This window comes from Poecile atricapillus, chromosome 4 (genome assembly GCF_030490865.1).
Source record: "Poecile atricapillus isolate bPoeAtr1 chromosome 4, bPoeAtr1.hap1, whole genome shotgun sequence".
Taxonomy (NCBI): domain Eukaryota; kingdom Metazoa; phylum Chordata; class Aves; order Passeriformes; family Paridae; genus Poecile; species Poecile atricapillus.
Window position 1 is genome coordinate 60,706,456 of NC_081252.1, and position 19,461 is coordinate 60,725,916.

Consider the following 19,461-nt stretch of genomic DNA (forward strand, 5'->3'; position numbering starts at 1 on the left):
AAAGGAACAGAATTTCATTCCATTTTGTAGTTTCTCATAGTGTGAAGAGGGGTAAGCTATAAAATGTGGCATAAAATCAGTGCATTAACATTTAGCTGTTTTTTAAAAATTCTCATTGAATGATTTCTGTTACAAATATGTAATAGTTTTGTAATTTTACAGTAAAAGATAGTATTTTGTACTTCTGAAAATTATTCAGTCAGAGACCCATTTTAGTATCCTTTCCATGCCAGATGAAATCTGCTGACTCTAAGGGGTTTGCACAGTAAATCCTTACACAACGATTTATAATGCAGAATTATTTTTGACAAGTACAATATACAGTTACTATGCTAAATATTTTGGCTTGGAATCTTTTTAGGCTAGTGTGAAATTAAATAATTTTTTAAAGATAGGTATTTAAAAATACAACTGTGATCTCAGAAAGGCCATTATATTACTTAGAAAGAGGGCACATTTCTGTAATTATTTTGTCTGTTGGGTGAAGAGATCTCCTTAAACAGAAGTCTCAACTCATTTTAACAAAATTACTAAGGTGTGAAATCCTCACCAAGTAAAACACAGCTCCTGAAATGTGGTTTATATGACTGCCTTTGTAGAAACATTATTGTATTAGCTAACCTGATATATTACCCAAATAAAAAAAACCTTATTCAAAATATCAGAGCAAAATCTTAGGTCCTCCTTTGTATTCTGTCTTGTAGAAAAGGATCTCTGATAATAAATGGAAAGGTTAATTTAGGTTGTAATATAAAGAATATAATGGCTCATGTATGCTTTATTTCTTTTGTACTTCATGTGATAGAACTCTTTATATTAAGCTCATTCAGTATAACCCTGCTTTTTCCAAAGTACAGCATTTTTAACTATAGACTACTCTTCTGTATTTTAATTCATTGATCTGGGGCCAAGCTCAACTTAAATACCTTGTTTTTGAGAAGTTCAAACTTTGACACAAAATTGCTGTTAAAAAAAGGAACTACAAAAGCAAAGGATAGCACATACCCATTTCTATATTGCAAATGAAGAAAGAGCTCTCTCATACTTGTAACTCATTGAGAAAATGTTACATTCCAATTATATTTATCTGTCAATGTTTTGTTTCTATGGTAATGCAAGACCTATTACTGTGATACGGTCTCATGTTAGTTCTAATTGGGACTCAATTGTATCTACCTGATAACTTTTATCCTTTAGTTTTGGATCTTCAGGAAATCTGATAACTATTTTGATATTTTACATTACTTCATTTACAGTTTTTGTTATTTTCCCTTTACTCATGGTTTCTCATATCAGTCATTGTCTTTAGAAAGTCTATGATGGGAAATTCATTGATAATGGAAATATTAAAAGACAAAGAATGATGATTCTGGAATTGTCTCCACACTTGTAACCCCAGTTAGGGGTACTATTACACTCTCAGAGAATTGTCTGATATTGGAAGGATGTCTGGTTTTGCTGTGTTGATGCAACATTGTGTACTCCCTGCACCAGCCAAGGAAATCATACAAACATTTTTAGTCTAATATAGCTACTCTCTAAAAAGAAGCAACATGATTTCTAGCTGTGCATGCATGTGACTTCAAACATAACTCCTGCATCTGGAAGTTTAAGGCACATGAAAACATCATGTTTTGTTCATATGTTCTTTGGATTGTATTTTTGTTTATGTGGTATCATAAACTATATCATTGTTCTGTTGTCACGCTTGAAATGTTGCTATAGACACATTTATGGTCAGTATTTGAAATTTTTCTTCAACTTTTGCGGATCGTGCGGTTTTACCAGATGTTCTTCAAAGAGAGAGATGCTGTGATGCTGTTTTATTGTGAAACATTGTGGCAGGTGGGCAGAATGTTGTAACCAAATTTTTATGTATACTTGGTTTTCATTAGCATGTGCAAGCAGGAATAAACAATTGAATTCTTACAGGTCAAGGTAGTGTCCAACAACCAGAATTAGTCATGCATTCATTGCAGCAACAGAAAAGAGTTAATTGTTTTTTCTCATTGCTTGTTGAATTCAAGATAAGGTGGCTGGTAGATACATGGGTCCATTTGATGTTTGTTGCTACTTCTGAACTGTTGTTTCCCCAATGCATTTGATGTGTTGAGGGCAGTTCCCTTTTTCTCTAAAACCATCTTCTGGCAATTTTAATTTCTTTAGCAACACTGAAACACTATTATTCTCCATTGTGCAAAGAAAATTACATAAGCATATTTTCAGGAAAGCATTTGTTTTCTTTTCACAAGAGTAGTTCACTGGTAACACTGAAGGTCACATTCACATGCTTTGGACTTGGGCAAAAGGTTTCAAGAAAGCCAAGCTAAAATACAAAAAATTATTAATCCAATGATAAAAGTGGCACATGTGAAATACTCCATTTTATGATCTTAAAATGTACTGAATATTTTAAAAATCTGCTTCAGAGGGTGTGGACTTCATACAGATGGAAAAGAGACTGTGAACCTTCTACAGTAGCAGGCAGAGCTGACATCACAGACCTGTGCACTTGCCCTTCATATCAGGGTGGGAGTTTGCATACAAAAACTTCTAAAAATCAATTTCTATCACTTAAAGTTAGGATATTTTAATCTAGCATGAACTTTTTAATTTTTGCCCTTATATTTTGACTTTTCTTCAAGTAGTCTGCAGTTTTAGAACAGATATATTGGATTTGTTGGCAGAGAATGTGACTTTTCAATTTAAATTTTTTATTATGTTTGAATATGGTTTTCAAATTCCACCTTAATGAAAGGAAGTTAGTGCAGTACTTGAAAGCAGAATTTGCTAATTTTTGTGGTCATTTCAAAGTTGGCTGGAAGAGTGAAGAATTGTAACTATGAAAAGTTTGGTGTTGTGAGTCTAATTGGTCTCTTCATTGTGTACATAAAATAACATCTCTATTAGTATTACAGACAAACACTTTCTTAAACTTAACTTCCATTACTGTAAGTTTGCTAAAAATTGGAAGGGAAAATTTTGTGAATTCTTTTTTACGCATCTATTTTAGTATGGCTTTAATATTCAGTATTGTTGCTTATTTGTCTCACCATAATGCAATGTAGTAATGATAAAGCTACAAATGGGAATCACTTCCCTACTAGTGTGAATGACCTAGTGACAAAGAAGATTTGTTTTAGCAGGTTGTTCAGCTTTCATGAAGGACCACATTCTATACCCCTAATGAGCTACAAATTTAAAATACTAGATTAGGAAAAGTGCAGAGGAGACATAGTGTGACAGTTATTAAATCTGTTGATTTTAAGAAGGCTCTTTTCACAAAGGCTTTTCATCAGAGGGTTACTTGGCTCTAAAATAAGTTTAACCTATGATGCAGAGTAAGCAGATAGAAATTTTCATACCTGCAGTTGCCAGACAGGAAATTACCTTTTCACAGGCAGACATAAACTGAAGAGCATTAATAGAAATATAAGAAGAATATGAAATGAATGACTGTTCTCAGTAAGTGGGCCATTTTTAATGCAGAAGTGTAACAGCAGAAAGGTACACTTGATATATAATTGACTATACATGTGTAATAAATCCTTACTCATTTAATGAACTTAATTGTCTCTGCCTCATTCCCCACAATGCAACAGCAGCTCCCATGCCACAGTCTAATGCTTCATTTTGTTTTATGCTCTGGAATTCTGCTTCCAAAATTACGTAATCTTCTTTCATCTTATTTTTCTCACATCATTTGATCTAGTATGGGTTTGTGTAGGTTTTGGGTGCTGTTTAGTTTTAAACTGCAGTTATTTGCACATTGCCTTAGAGTATGCTGTTAGTCATCTTCTTTTGAGGGTTCTGAGCTAAGGATTTTTACTCTTGCTTCTTTGACTAATGGACTTTTTTTAAGAACTTGGCTCTGAGGTCTTCAAATTTCTTTACCTGCTAGGATATGTAGTTTTCTGTAGTTTAGTGCCATGATCATTAAGCCTTTCTGTAGATTTATATACCCAGTTTTATACCAAAGCTGGGGTGCTTTTTTCATAATTTTATTCAGTATTGTTTTGCTATCTGTTTTTAATTTTATCTCTTCAAAAACTGAGAATGTCATGGTCATGTTTTCCTATTTGTTCTTGGTCCTGAGGAAATGACTAGATTTTTCATCTTTGTTTAGGGAACTGGTAATACTAAATAAATATAGACAAATTTCTGTCTTTCTTCATAAGCCTTTTTTTAGAAGAGAAAATTGCGGTTTTCCAAGGCCTGCACAGAGCTTTTGGAAATCTGATAAGTACACATCCTTTTTAAAATCCTCTCTTCTGTTGAGAGTTTATGGCCTTAAAGCAGAGCTTCTGTTGCTGTTAGATAGAAAAGGAGGGAAGTCAATCAACAGAGCCTGTGAAGATGTAACATGTAAATTACATATTTATATAGTCTGACCATGACCAGAGCAGTTTAATTTTTCTGAGACAATTCCACATTTTGGTGTTGAAAATAGTTCAAGAGAGATGCTTTCATTCATAGAGGCCTGTGTCCTGTACGTTAGTTTGTGTTTCTCAATTGTTTATATGCTAAAGCTAGTGCTGCTTTTTTACTTTTACCACATCTTTGTAAGGTGTCTTATACTGGAATCTTCAGTTAATTACATTCAAAAAGTGCAGATTCTGGTTCCAGAATCGAGGGGGGAAGTTTAAAATGGTGTGAAATGACTTCATTGTTGTTTGCATGTACTCTTGGGTAGATTTTCCTTTCCTAATTCATCTTTTACTCATCGAAGGATAGTTTTAGTCTGACCTTTGATGGTTTGAAATATTTTTCAGATTTTTAAGCCAAGTATAATGCCACATTTATTCACTGTTCATCCTTTTGCTTGCTGTGTCCTTTAATTTTGCTATAATTGCATAGTTGTGCCTTAAAAATATTGTTTAAAAAACCTTTGAGACTAATAGAAATGTTTTTGGATATTAATTTAATACAAATAGTATTTTTGCCATATTTTAAGGACGGTATTTCTTTTTCGAAAGCCTTTTTCTCTCCAGTGTTTCCTGTGGTCAACATGGAAAAGAAAGGCTCTAAAATGTCCTTGAATCTTGAATGTCACTGAGAATGCTGTGTTTCTGAAAGCTGTTGACAACCTTCAGGTTCTAATTACGACAGATTTTTTTACAGTGATCAACAACTAATTAGATGGATGTGTTTGAAAGGTAATTGCTGTATAGGAAAAGCCTAATATTTTAAGAGCAGCATTTTGGCAATATTGCCATGCACACCCCACAACAGTGACACAGCTTGGCGGATTTGCCCTTGGTGGCAACCAGGGCAGTGTCGTGCTTCCTGTGCTCAGTGTCATGTCAAACATCATGATGGTTTTGGCTGTGTGATCTGGATAAAGAAAGTTTATCATTAGCCGTGTTTACTTCATAGTTATTTCAAGATTTTATCAGACATCTTGAAAGAAATCAGAGGAAAACGTTTGGAAATCAGAATTATGGGTTTTACCAAATACAATTATATAGAGATATGTGATTTATAGACCTGTACCTGAATATATTTGTGTAGGGATATGTGCTACCTGTGAACCTTTCTAAGGTATGATTTTAAGAAAAAATCACTTCTTTGACAAACTGCAAGTAGAACCTCGATTGAGATGCCAATTGGGAAGTTATTTGGAATTTTTTACTTTGTTGCTCACAAGGAGTTTTTTAATAATGCTTTATAAAAAACTAGAAAAGTGAATCTTAATCTGCTAGTCAAATAAAAGATTGAAATTATTGTAACTGAGTAATAACTAATATGTTCTCCACAATCCTAACCAGGTTAGGACTCAATGTTTTGGTTGGTTGCAGTGTCACTTGATAAAATAATGCTGGTCTTGAGATAAATCTCTCTCTATCATCTCCTTTCAATTCATGAGGTATCATCTTGAAACCCATCTATGAAAACCACAGTTTTCATATCTCCTCCATCTGCTATTTCTTTTTTCCCATAGTTGGATTGCCAGCTCTCAGCAGACTGGTTTATTTTCTCATCTAAATGTTCACTTTATATTTCATTCTCAGTGTGATTTTTCATGAACTTTTTTTGTTAATTACTTAATAAATCAGATTATCTATGTTTTCCCTGCAGTTTTGTACCTTTTTTTAAAAAGGTGTGCACACTTTTTCACGGGGGGTGATGATCCCAGTTGGGATGTCAAGTCATTGCACATCATCTCTGCTCCTGTAGTGAAAATTGTACCTTTGCCATTGGCTGTCTCTTCCTCTGTTGGCTGTCCTGCTGCTTTTTGCATTTCAATACACTTATTTGTAATGTTGCAGCAGTACAGCACTGACGCGTGCTTCATCTGTGTGCCATGAGAGCTGCCTGTGCCTTTGTCCCAGAAATGCCTGTCCTGCACTGGTGCAGCTCTGGAGTCCTGCTGAGCTGTGGTTCATTTCACAACATTGGTGTTACCCATTTTGTTTATTCCACAGCCACAGCTCAGACCAGCCAGGCCATTACACTGGATATTCCACATTTCTCTGCATCCTGCCTTCATACTTTGCTCGCCTTTAGTACCAAACTGTAACTGATTCTCAGATCATGCATCAGCTTTCCTTTTATCCCAAGCTGTGTGTTTGTGAGTGCCAAAGGATATTCTGCAGAAGAACAAGTGCAGCCCAGTTTTATTTCTGTTTTGATATTTTACTGCATGTTTCTCACTGTGTACTTTGGCTGGTCCATTCTGTCTGGTCCATACACCTGCCAGGAGATTTTTAATACCATGAGCAAAATGTCAGTCAGCTTGTGTCACAGATGTCTTCAAATCCAGGTAGGGAAAATCTTTTAGAAAAAGCCATAACAGATTTTTAATCCTTTTTTTTTTTTTTGTATTGAAGACACATAAATTTAATTTTTTTTCCTACAGTGTAAGGATGTGTCTTTTCCAAGGTCAAGATATTTAAACAGATTGCATCTTCCTATCTCTATGATTTTGGGTCAACAGCTCTGGATGTTTTACAACCCTGAACAAGTTACAGTTCCTGCTGCCACATTCATGGCAAATTGCACATTCTGTTCTTGTGGGACAGGTCAAGCAATTTTTGTTTCTTTGCATTTTTTCATAACTGAAAGGGGACCATTTTCTGATGCTGATTCCTCATGTTCCAGACATCAGTAAAGGCTGTTTAGATTATTCTTCAATTTCTTTGGAGTATAAATAATGGTATCTCTTGCTGTGTCAAGGGGATGTAAACCTTTAGTGAGAAACTTCATGATTTGTGGAGGCAATGTGCCCTTTTCTGTATTCTTTTCTTTGGTTTCATCAGTCTGACTAGATTTTACTATTTGATCTGTCTTTTCAACAGCAGAAACTCACCTGACTTATGTCTGCTTTCACCTTTATTGGTTCCTTACTGCAAATTAACTTTAGGCAGGAGTTTCACACTTTCTTTCACAGGGAGCTGTGCCACTCCCCTGCTCTCCATCCTCCACTTACTGCCACATGCTCCTGTCTGTCTCCGCTTCTGGGCATCCATAAGAGGAATCTGCTTCTGTCTTTTCTCATGGCTTATCTGTAAGTAGGGCAGATAACTTGACTGCAGCTCTTTCTTCAGTGAAGATCAACTTTAAACCTGCTTTTCTTACTTCATGCATACCAGTAGAAATGGCCTTAAAATTAATTTAGGAGGTAAAATACTTTTAAAAGTGTAAGTCTGAATTTCTGCTTGGTTTGGGATGTTTTATATCAGTTGTCAAGCAATCAGTGAGTAATGTGACTACAATCAAGTCTTTCCAAGCAGATCTTATGTAGGTATTCTTATTCTTTTTTTCATTTTTAGCTCAGGATAGGGTATTTCTAAATTACGATTCTGCTAGGAATTAGAATAATGAGGCTTTCACGTTTCTTATTAAAATACATGCATACATGAAAATTAAGGTGTTCAGGGAAGTCATTCTTTTCAGATGGATCTTGTCACAAGTTCCTGTTACCTAAGGAGTGGATTTCACAAATACTCAGAGATTATACTTGATATTTTACTGACACAGGCCTGCCCTCAAAGCTGTCTTATTTCAAACTATTGAAATCTTGGTCCAAACAATAGATTATTTCCCTGTACATGAAATGGAAACCTAGCTGGAAAAAGTCTTGTCTAGAAGCTGTAAGAATGATTTAAATTTTTTTCTTTAAAAATAAATTCTTATTGTTGAATTGTGCTCTCTTGCCTATGTGTAAATTCTTTTATTTTGAATGCAGGGTAAATTTTAGGGGGGAAAAAACCTACTTAAAATTAGTCTTCAGTCTTTTTATTGGGGTACTTGGTATAATTTCCAAAACATTCAATAACGATAAATATTTTTAAAACTTAAGAAAATTATTTGCAATGCAAGTAAATATTTAAGGGCTGTACTTAAGGTATCCATTTTTAAAATTTGGTGGTTTGTTGTTACCTGTGTGTTTGAATAAATTCTCTTGTGTATCATATTTGTTGCTGACATTTCCTATTTATCAGTTTACTACTTACAGCTGGTTTTAAATTACATTTAAGTAGTAGAAATCTCAGAAAAGGAAATTACTTATTTGCAAATTGCTGTTTGACCTTCCTTAATTCAGAAGTCTGGTGGGTTTTAAACTACCCAGGGACTGTCTCATCGTATTTCTGAGATGATCTCTCTTCATAACATAATTGCATTTGTAATGTCAAAAAACTAATATGGATTAGAGATTAGAGTTCAAATGACAGGACTTCCATAGCTGTATTCATCACTTCTCTGAGATGGAGGCATTGGGCTTCCTCAGAACAGCCTGAACCAGCAGCACACATTGTTCTGAACCTCCAACCTTCGCCTTACTGCCTTGTTCAAAACCATTTTTAATTATGATTAGGTAGGAAAAAAATAGCAAAAGCTTTTCTTCTGTTATAGTATGTTTGTAAGTCAAATACAGCAGGTCATCTGCACAACAGGTGTGTAGGGTTTTTATTTATTTGTATGTTGCTAACTTCTAGTAATAACTAGAAATTAGTTCTCTTTCTGGGAACTGATGATCAGAGGAAGGCTTGTTTCATGGTGGTGCCTAGAAGCAAACAATTCATTATGTTCATCATCAAAGTAATGATGATTCCTTTCAACTGTTAGAATCCTAGCTGCTTTTTTGTTACCAAGAGCTTTTTTATGCTATGAACAATTTGAGATCATAGGATTATTTCTTCTCTTTAACAGGTTATGTACCATCGTCACTAGTAAATTACGCCCTAAAATTGTATGACTTCTTCATGCCAACTTCAGTGACAGCTTACATTAATATTCCACTTTCTTGTTCTTGAAGAACCCTGTGCTTCTGTGGACTGTTAAAGAGTAATACCACAAAAACATGGTGATTCTTGTCAAAAAGATCACTGTTGTACATAACTTTCTCAGTCAGGCAGCTTTAAATAATTATAACTCAAAAAGGGAGAAGGAATACTGTTGCTGTTTAAACTTTTTAAGATACATTCATGTCTCTCCTGTATTTTGGGGAGCCATTAGAATGGAGCTCTGTACTTCCATGGCTGTGCAAGACTGATTAATTTATTTTTTAAAAGAGTATTGGTTCCCAAATTCTTCAGTGAAATTGCAATTTAAACCTTTTATGTTGCCTATGATCTGTTGTGTGTAATTTTCTGAGGCTGACTGGTTTTGGGAAGAAAGTTATATCTCTGATTGCACTCTGAAACTGTTGCCATCCATCCCACTTGCCAAATGTTTACCTGAGAATGTCACCACCTGCTGTTCAGTGCTACTGTTGTGCTGTGGTCTTTGAAGATGAAGTGCTAATGACCAGTACTGCTATATAATTTTGTCTCTGGGCAAGTTAAAGCTTGAACAGTGTGTGTGTATCTCAATATATAGATTCAGAAAAAAGCTACCAGTAAGTAATGCTCCTTCACTGACAGGCCAAGAGTGCTCACAAATTCCCAGTTGCCACTTCTGGCTATCTTTCTCATATATATTTTGTTTGTATTTCATTCATATTAATTTTTTTTTTCTCAAACCAAGAAAACTACTCTAAGTTAGTCTGAAGAGCAAAATAAACTTTCCACCATAATTTCTGGTCTGGGATTATGGCTGGTTCTGACTTCTCACCCTGTCTTTTTGTCTCCATTCAGTTCACCTCCTTTCTTAGTATTCTGTACTATTTGTCTTACCACTCCAGTTGTGTTAAACTCAGCTCCTATATCTAACTTTTAAAACTCCCTGAATATTGCTTATCTCCCCATCTTGCTTCAATTGGTTTCCAGGGCATTACTTACTCTCTCCGATTCCCAATTGAAATTCCGTCCACACAGCTGAAATACGTTACTTCATATTACAATGAAAATCCAGTTGGTAAATGGAAATGAGACATTAAAATTTTCCTTTGTAGATTTCTTTGCTGCTGGGTTCTGCCATCGTTGAAAATATGAATTTAAATTTTAGAGATAATCAGTCAGACTGTGCATGTTTGATTTACTGTCTTTTCAACATGTCTTTTCAATATATACATTATCAAATCAGTCTCTGTTGGAAATCATACTGAGGCTGCTGTCATTCTAGATTTTAACCGAGTGTATTCTACTTTCTTGAGAAATTGTTTGAGTAGAGTTTGTATAGAGAACATTTTTTAAATTCTGCTCAAGTTTTACTGTTTCTACTCAGTGTTTTTGAAACCTTTCTGTTAAAGCCTTGAGTCTGTGCTGTGTGTCACAGATGCTCTTATGCTTTCCAAGCTACCAGTCCACAGTCACTGCTGGCAGTGTTTAACAAGTGCACTTTGCAGTCAGACAGGAGGGTAAGAGCCAGTTTGACCTTGCTCCCAAATAGTGGGGAAGGAGATGGTTTTTTCTGTAGTGTTGCAAGAGACTTAGAGAAACACAGCCCTACAGTGATTCTTTCATAGCTGTTTTACAGCGCACGAGCACGCAGCACCGATGGTAATCTCTGAAGGGAAATGCTGAGGACTGACCTAACAGATAAGAGACATTTTTACCCATTCCTACTTTTTCTTTCTCCTACTTTTTTTCAACATGTTGTGACAGATTAACTCAGCAAATGTATGGACTTGATCTAGCCAGATTTTTTAAAAACTTCCATTTCATACAACAGGTGTCAAATATCCTGTTTTTTCCAGAAGAACATGGCTCCAAACTGCAGAGAAAATAAGCAGTTCAAAGAATTTTATTTATATATAAATATATATATAATATTTTTTATATTATATATTATTATTTGCGCTTGGCAGCCTCAACTTGTCTGGTGTTGCTCTCCCATCTTGCTATTAAAAATCAGTATTTCCTGTGGTATAATGATGATTTGAGAAAAACTAGAGAAATAAATGTGAATTTTCAGAAAAAAGTAATTGTATTCAGGCAGTTTTAACAGGAAGTGTGGAAAAGAACAAGGTTTTCTTTAGCTCTTAGGAGCATGGGGAGGCCACTCATTACTTTAGTAGAAGGTTGAATTAAAACCTTTCTATTGATTCCTTTTTATTTAATGATATGAGGAAATTTTGGGGGGGAGAGATGATCCCTTTAGGCCCCAGCAGGTCTGGAAACTTAGCTACATGCAGAGTTCTCTGCTTAGCCAAGGAGACCAGCGAGGACCTGACAGTTCATTGATGTTACTCTGATCTGGCTGCTGAGATGAGTCAGAATAACACAGAAAAACACAAACAATCCCTCCTTTCTGCAGCGGTGTTGAAAGATGGTGAATTCAGAGGTGATTCAGTAATGGTGATAGGGGAGCTGGGAGTTACAACACACACAAAACCATCCTGAAGTCCTCACTGGCTGTTCCAGACCCATTGGTTTGGTGTGCAGCAGCTTCCAAAGCAAGCCCAGAGCACGTGAGGGCGTTTCCAGCTTGCACTGACCCAGCAGTGTGTCCTGTCACCGTGCACAGCGTGGTGTGCCCATGTCCTCAGTGCCACACCTGCCACCCTTGTGTTTCACATGGCTCTGGGGAAGAGTCAAACCCCTCTGAGACTGAACAGACCCCTTGCACAGAGCCATAGCAGAGCACCTGCTGAGGGGCTGCTGAATGTGGCTCCTTAAGGCATTTTTTCAGACTGCTCATTTCAGATCAAAAAGTATAGACATGTTTCCATATCCCTTCTTTTGTTCTTTACTTTCTAAGAAGAGACAAAAATTATATGGATCATTTATTATAAATGGTGAAATAGAAAATCTTTTCAATGAAGCAGTAAACATGTTACCTGCACTTCAGGACTATTTAGAGAAAAAGGCTAGGAGAGGGTAGTGTAATTAAAGATGAAGAAAAAATACTCAATTTTCAAGAAATCTCACTAATTCGTCATACTAATTGTGAAAAGAAATGAAGATGGTTTTCATCTTTTTCACTGGAATTTTAGCACTGACGTCCTGTCTTCAAATTCCCTAGTGGAAACAGAGCTATTGGATATGCTGTGGCTGGAGTTTATGTTCCATGTCACAGAAGCACCTGTAGCTGACTTACACAAATCACATGCACAGAAACTGATTAACTGAGTCAGTCCCAAGTGAATAAAAACAAAACAGATGATAATTGCTGGAATGGTAAACACATGGCATCAGAATTGGAAATTCTAACCTTTTTAGAGAGCATTATTTAAGGTTAGTATATGCCTGTTGTCTAGGAAATTTAAAGGGAACTCCATCTTAGGAGTGAGTGAGTGTTGGTAGAGCTCCAGGGGGCTGTGGATATTCTTCCAGGCTCTCCTGAAATAGGGTCCATGGCTTCTGGGACCATCAGGCTGTACTCAGAATTCCTAACAGAAAGGTTTCTGTGTGTAACATATTCTGCTAGGAATGCTTAATGCACCATGGAGCTTGCGCAGGTAGAGTGGAATAAAATTTAGAGCAGAATCGGTTGATGGATTTGACTGGAGAAATCCAACTGCTTCTGTTTAATTTTGTGCCTTTAATTAATTACATTCTCTGATTTAGAAATATTTAATTACACCAGTTTTTTTTACCTTATTACATCAAAAGCTGGAAAATAATTCACTACAGGTAAAGGAATGAAAAGCAAGTTGAAAGACTAGATTTTTCTTAGATAACAAACACATTAATTGAGGTCTCGAACTATATTATTTTCCACTTGATTTTTATCAAGGTAAAATTTTCTAAAATACTTAAAATTTTGTATTGATGTTACCCATACCAAGGAACTGAGGGAAAAATTTAACATTTTTCTATTCCTGTTTTTATGCATTCATTTAAAAAGCAAAATCTTGAGTTTCCTAGAGTTCTTCCCTTGAGAGGTAAATAGATCACCACATGACATGTATTATCACGACATACTCCAGCTCTAGTTTTGCAAATTCAGTCCAGCTTACTGCACCTTGTACAGAAACCTGTATAAAACTAAAAGATGCGGAGTAGGACAGTCCCTGACAGAGCTGAGTCCTTGGAAAGGGCTGTTTGGTACTATAACAGCACTCAGCATTTCCATTTGTTGTCCAAGCAAATGGGAAGGAATGATGGTTACACCAAATCCTAGGATACACTGGTAGCACCAGCAGTGTAGTTTGGAAAGTGGCCCTTACCAGCTGGGTACAACTCCTAGTTGATCTACAGAAGGAACGTACCAGGTCATCATATGAAGAGCCCAAACCTTTGGCTTTTTCTGTCTGGCACTTGCCCAGCATTCAACACAGTTTATCTACTGCTTTGTCTACTGCTTAAAGACAGTAGAAATGCTGGGTTTTAAAGCACTTTGCAGGTATATACTATTTCATAGTTTGCAATTTCTTGGCTCCCAAGGCATTTATGTTCCTTTCAGATAGCAACCACCACTAAAAAAAAAAAAAAAATAAATTTAAAAAAAAAAAAAAACAAACAAAGTGAAAAAAAAAAAGCCACAAAACCCAAACCCATGACAACTCAAAAAAAAAACAAACCAAAATATTCCTACCCTATAATTCATATAGCTGCTGTGTAGTTGTTACAAGTTATATTTTACTACCTGGCGATGCCTGAAAAGCACAAAATCGGTAGGGGTGAGGAAAGCTGCTAACTGCAGAAGTCACTTTTAACACCATCTCCCATATGCACTTAATCTCATGGTCATAAGGAAAACCTTTGACTTTCTGAGGGCAAAGATCCAAGTCTGAAGATGTTGTAAAGAAGAAAAAGTAACCTTGCTGACTGAAGTCTTGTCCATCTTCTACACCTACACTCCTGTTCCTGCAGGAAGGAAAGATCAGGGCAACCAGAGGAAAAGGGTAAAAGGCAAAACAAAACAAAATATGAAGGCTGAATAATGACACAAGGAAATGCAGAGCATGGAAGCAGTGCACCAGTTTGGAGGGTTGGGGACTATGAGTAAATGAGAAATTTCTGTTTTACTGCCATCTCAGAAAGGTAAACAGCCTTGGGGGATGCTTAAATTAAAATGTGAAAGCTGTTGTCTAAGCTCTTTCCCTTTGCCTGTGACAGGAAATGTTTCAATCAAAGTCAGTCACTGGTATTTGAATAACACAAGCCAATGCTTTAGGGTACAGGCCTACACTGACTGACTGTCCTCAGCTACTCTTTGCACCCCTGTGAGCGCTACACTACAGCACATTCAATCCTCCAGAATGTGCACCTGAGTTGTGATGAACCTGCTTTTCTCAAATGCAGCAAGTAAAAGCCATTTTTGCTGCTTAAATACCCCTTTGATAGGAAACTGTTCAGATTGGTTTTATCATGGCGATTACCTCCTCTTCTTAATTATAGTACTTAGAACATTGTTTTTAGTACCTCAGAAATATTTTCAACTTTGTATCATTCTTGAAATTCTCAAAAACTTTGAAAAGGATGGTGAGAAACAATGTATCACACATGGGGACATATCACTGCAGCAGGTAGACAGTAAAAAGGGATGAAGGGGTTTGAAATGAGGATTGAAATTGTCTTCTGAGTGTTTTATATCTTAAAGCACTTCTGAGTGTTTTATATATTAAGAAAGATATTTTTGATGATGAGGATGGTGAAACACGAAGGAGGTTGTCCAGACAGATGCTGGATGTCCTATTCCTGGATACATTAAGGATCGGGATGGATGGGGCTCTGAGGAGCTTGATCTAGTTGAAGATGTCACTGGTCATTGCAGGGGTTGGAGTAGATGACCTTTAAAGCTGTTTTCCAACCCAAACTGTTTGATGATTCAATCCACACATCTGTCTTAGTCTGCTTAGTGTCCCCCACAAAGGACTGAGTTTCTTTCCCTTCTTGTATTACTTTTTTCCCTAGATTTAAAACAAAATACTTTCTATATGTGAGTCCTTCCATGGCTGCACTAAATTAATATTGTCAGCAATAAAAATAAGACTTTTGCCCAGTTCCTGCTCTGTGCCTTTACAGTAATCAGCTGGAGATGGTTTAAGCAAGGCCAGCTGTTACTGCACCTCCTGCTAAGGAGCAGCGCCAGAGGAGACTGACCTGGGACGGGCGCTGCCAATGGACAGGGCCTCAGCCATCCCCACACAGACAAGCCCAATCTGCTTCACAGCACAGCACAGTCGGGTTCTAATCTTGGTGTTTCTGGAACATAGTGCTCTAAAACAACAACAAAAATCCACAACAGAATACAGGATCTGCCACCACCTCATCTTGCCTCTTAGCAGCTTGTTTCCAGGGCAAGAGGAAAGTGTACTAAACTTTTTCTCATTTTTTTCCCTCTCCTACCCCCACTTTTTTTCTCACAGCACGCTACAAGTGAAAGTCTCGGAGCCGCAGAATTCAATAGACATGAACACAGAAAATGAACATTTGAAGTCCATAAAGATGTGCCTTAATCAGCCCACTGAGTGGAATCTGAGTTTTTCAGCAGCATCTCTCGCCAGCTGTAAAGTTTTTAACCAAAATCTCAAAACTGATGAGAACAAATAGATTGCAGCTGTTCTTGCACTATTATTTTGTACATTGTTCCTGATTTTTTTTCTGCTAAATAATAAGCATTTATTACATTGATCTTGAAATGATCTTGTGTGATTTGGCTTTATATACTATTAGCATTATTCAGTTTGATGTACTTTTTCTTTTCTAAATATGAAGTTTCACATCTGACCATGAAATTCTTGCAGTACAAATTTATATCAGAATCGGATGTTCCCCTTTAATAGTATTGTGATTTTTCTATGTTCTTTAAATTCAACTATGGTTTCCCAATTTTATTTTTGTGCACGAAAGTTAATATATTATGTAATTTGTGGCATAGGTCACCATGTAAAGATTTATGGTAATAATTCAAACCAATCTGTAATAGGTGGAGACCGACTACCTCGAAGCAAAGCAGTACAAAGGTAAATTATCTGAGGAGATCTCCTTCACCAACGGATTGAATTGTATGGAAGCACCAGTTTGTTTCTGCAGTATGCTTTCATCTTCACTTACATTGAGGACTTCTGTGTGACAGTGTTTAATGACCCTAATGTCTAAAAGAAAGGCCAAGCCTGCTGGAGAATCTCGTGAAAGATTGTCATTCAACAAATCTGTATCTGCACTTTTTGAGGTTTCTGCTAAATGGTCTTTCTTCCCCATTTGTTTTTATGAATTTATGCCTGCCACCAATTAAAATGGATGTAAATGTTCTTCCTATTTCATTTTTTTCCATGTACTTTGGAAATTCAATGTAAAATCAAAATTTTATCTCTACTCAAAGAAGTAGTAAATGGTTGTAGCTGACTACATTGTAGACATTCCATGCTTAAATGATCTTAGCAAGGTTCATGTACTTCATTCATCGAAACTTTATTATTAATAGAGCTATAACAAAAGTGTTAGAATAAAACCATATAATACACTTCTTTTCTGGAGTCATACATTCAGTAGCTAGAGTAGAGGTTTCTTAATTCATGATGAGTTGTCTGTCCTTTACTTGACAAGAACTTTCCGGAAGGAAATTTCCTTGGAAGACAATGTATTTTATAAAACAAAGGTTTTAAGGATTCACGTTACAAAAATAAAGATGCACTTCCTCTTTACAGAGGTTTGTTGGTTTGCAGGTGCAGCCCAGTAACTGAAATAGAGATTGTTACGAATTCTGGTGTCACAAGATCCCAAGAAGGTATTGAGTCACTGAAGCACTGGACACGATTAAAAGTGCAGAATGTGATTAAAAGAATAAACATTCATCATGTTTTGAGCTGTTTAGGTGGTCTTTATGCATCCTAACTGTTACAGGCACCGTGGATTCTGTGGGGCAAGAAAGACAAAAGGAGAATTTAACTTCCCAGGGGAGAGGAACTGAAGTTGACATCTGTGGAGCCCTACCAAAGCAAAAGGATCAGTAAGGAGTCAGGCAGGAGAACATAGGAGTCTTACAAGCACTGGAGCAAATGCAGCTGGAATTGTTCATGTGCCCGTGGGAGGACATGCCACATGGACTTTTCTGAATTCAAAGACCCAGTAAATACTAGAACCTCACTGGTTTCACAACTATTTATTATTATTCCTTTGAGTTTTAGTTGGCTGCTGACTTGAGAGTTTTCAGGCATAACCCAAGCTCACCAGCCCCTGCTGCTGTCCTTCAGCCTGGAGAGCAACCAGCCTAAGGCTGGTTGTCAAGAGAAGCTGTTTTAGTGCATAGGCTGAAGAGACTGAATACACAAGCAAATAGGAATCACAAAATTTGTTTTAAGAAACAAAAACTAGTGTCAAACTAGTCAAACCAAAGTTTGATGAGGGACCACTGCTATTTCACCATTATTTAATAGGCAGTGAAGTTGAGGTCTAGTTCATGTTTGACACTGTTGGGTTTAGCCAGCAAAAAGAGGAAGGACACAGTAATTGGTCCAGAGCAACAGAGGCTGTTTTTAAATAAATTAAAGTATTTTAAGGATTAAAATTTTATTCCTTAATTAAGCAGCCGAGAAGTTAGGTACTTTCAACACATAGAATTAAAGTAAAAAACAGCATTATTTTAGGAAGAAGGAGTAATGCATAAAGATTTTTTCACGGCAAGGATGATGATTCCAGGCTTGACTCCTTGTCACCTTTGGATGTACTCTTGCTACCATGTGACTTTCTCAGGAAGTCAGCTGCATACACTGAAACCTTCATTATCAGTAATAGTGAACTTTGAGACAGCACACACCTGATTGTCTCACCCTGCAATTATGCAGCCACCCCTCCTGGAAAGGTAAAGTAATTTTAAAAGAACACATCTAATTTTGTATTACACAGAAACCCCTTCCCTTTACAGTTAGGTAGGCAGTGTGCCCAGAGAGGCTAGAAATTCAGTGCCAGTTGCTGCTCAGGTTTCTGCCTGAAAGGATCACAAAGGTATAAAATGACATCAGGAAGGTCCATAGTTGTACACCCTGCTCAAAGGCAGCCAGCTGGGAGTAGTTCACACCTAGTCCTGTGTCTTAAAAATTCCTAGGACAGAACCTGCACAGGCAACTTGTTCCAGCAGTTTTTAACCTGTTCCACTGCCTTTTTCATCTTCTCTTCTGGTCTGTCTCTTGCTGTTTTATCCTCTCATCATATGCAACAAAGAGCCCAATTTTATCCTTTTACTGGACTCCTTGCAGGTAACTGAGGATCCTCCCAACATTCACAAGCTCAACAAGCCCAGCTTCCTTGGCCTCTCCCAAAGGGCAGGAACTCCAGCCCCACACCAGCCCCAGGCGCCTCCAGTGAGATAGTCTTGTTTTCTATTAACACACACCAGTGAAGCCACATCCACAGCTGAAGCATCCACAGACTGGGAGGTGACTTTAAGGAAACCTCATCTTTTCAGTCCAGCATTCCCAAGAGATGCCAGAGACAGAACCTGTAGATGTAGCAAGGCACAGCAGAACAGCAAGAAGGTAAAACTAGTCTTATTCAGGAAGACATGCCTAGAGGCTTTTATATGTTTTTATTGCTCCTGCTTTGCCTCAAAATTCAGTATTGTGTTGTGGCATTTCACAGTTTGACAAGTTTCCAACAAAAACTGCAAAGGATGAAAAGCAACACAATCCCTGTTCCTGTTTCCTACATGCAAGTTTGGAAACAGCATAATAGTTTGGGCATTACACTTCAGAAATACTAAATTTCACTTGTATCCACCAAGTCACTTCTGAGACTCACCAAAAATCATTTATAGCATATTTACCAATTTAAAATGCAAGTTCCTTAGAAAGCTGCATTTGGCATCAATAGTTGAGATGTGCATGTCTAGGAATTGAGTGAGTTTGTTCCAGCTGCTCTGAAATGACCCCACTGCGACACGGACACGACTTCCCCGGTGTTTCCGAGTGAATCTGCTCAGCCACCAGTGACTGTGTGATCACAGTTCCATCTGCTGTCCTGTGAAACTCCTGACCATTCCTACACCTTTTGAACTTCAGAGCTACAAAGAAATAACAGTTGGATACTACTTTAGAAAGACATAACACTGACCTTAGAGGACTTCAGTTCTTGCCCCTTCTGTACTTAAATAATCATTTCCTTACCAGACCTTATTTTGTACCACAAATATTTTTATGCTTTTCTAAAAGCACATCATTGATTCTATATAACAAGGTCAGCATCAGTAGAC

The 19,461-nt window shown here is 36.9% G+C and overlaps 1 protein-coding gene across 5 annotated transcripts in view; it reads left to right on the forward strand.

Moving 5' to 3' along the window:
- The window catches only part of LCORL (ligand dependent nuclear receptor corepressor like), an 82,005-nt gene extending 64,965 nt beyond the window's left edge, over positions 1-17,040 (forward strand). For 2 of the 5 annotated variants that reach the window (XM_058837532.1, XM_058837533.1), the window contains one exon: positions 15,641-17,040. In XM_058837532.1, the coding sequence (XP_058693515.1) occupies positions 15,641-15,824 (184 nt within the window). In that variant the 3' untranslated portion in view covers positions 15,825-17,040. Of the gene's footprint in view, positions 1-4,976; positions 9,111-9,153; positions 9,384-15,640 lie in introns of those variants that run through there. The other 3 variants (XM_058837529.1, XM_058837527.1, XM_058837528.1) reach the window with 3 other exon arrangements.
- The last annotated feature ends 2,421 nt before the right edge of the window (positions 17,041-19,461 follow it).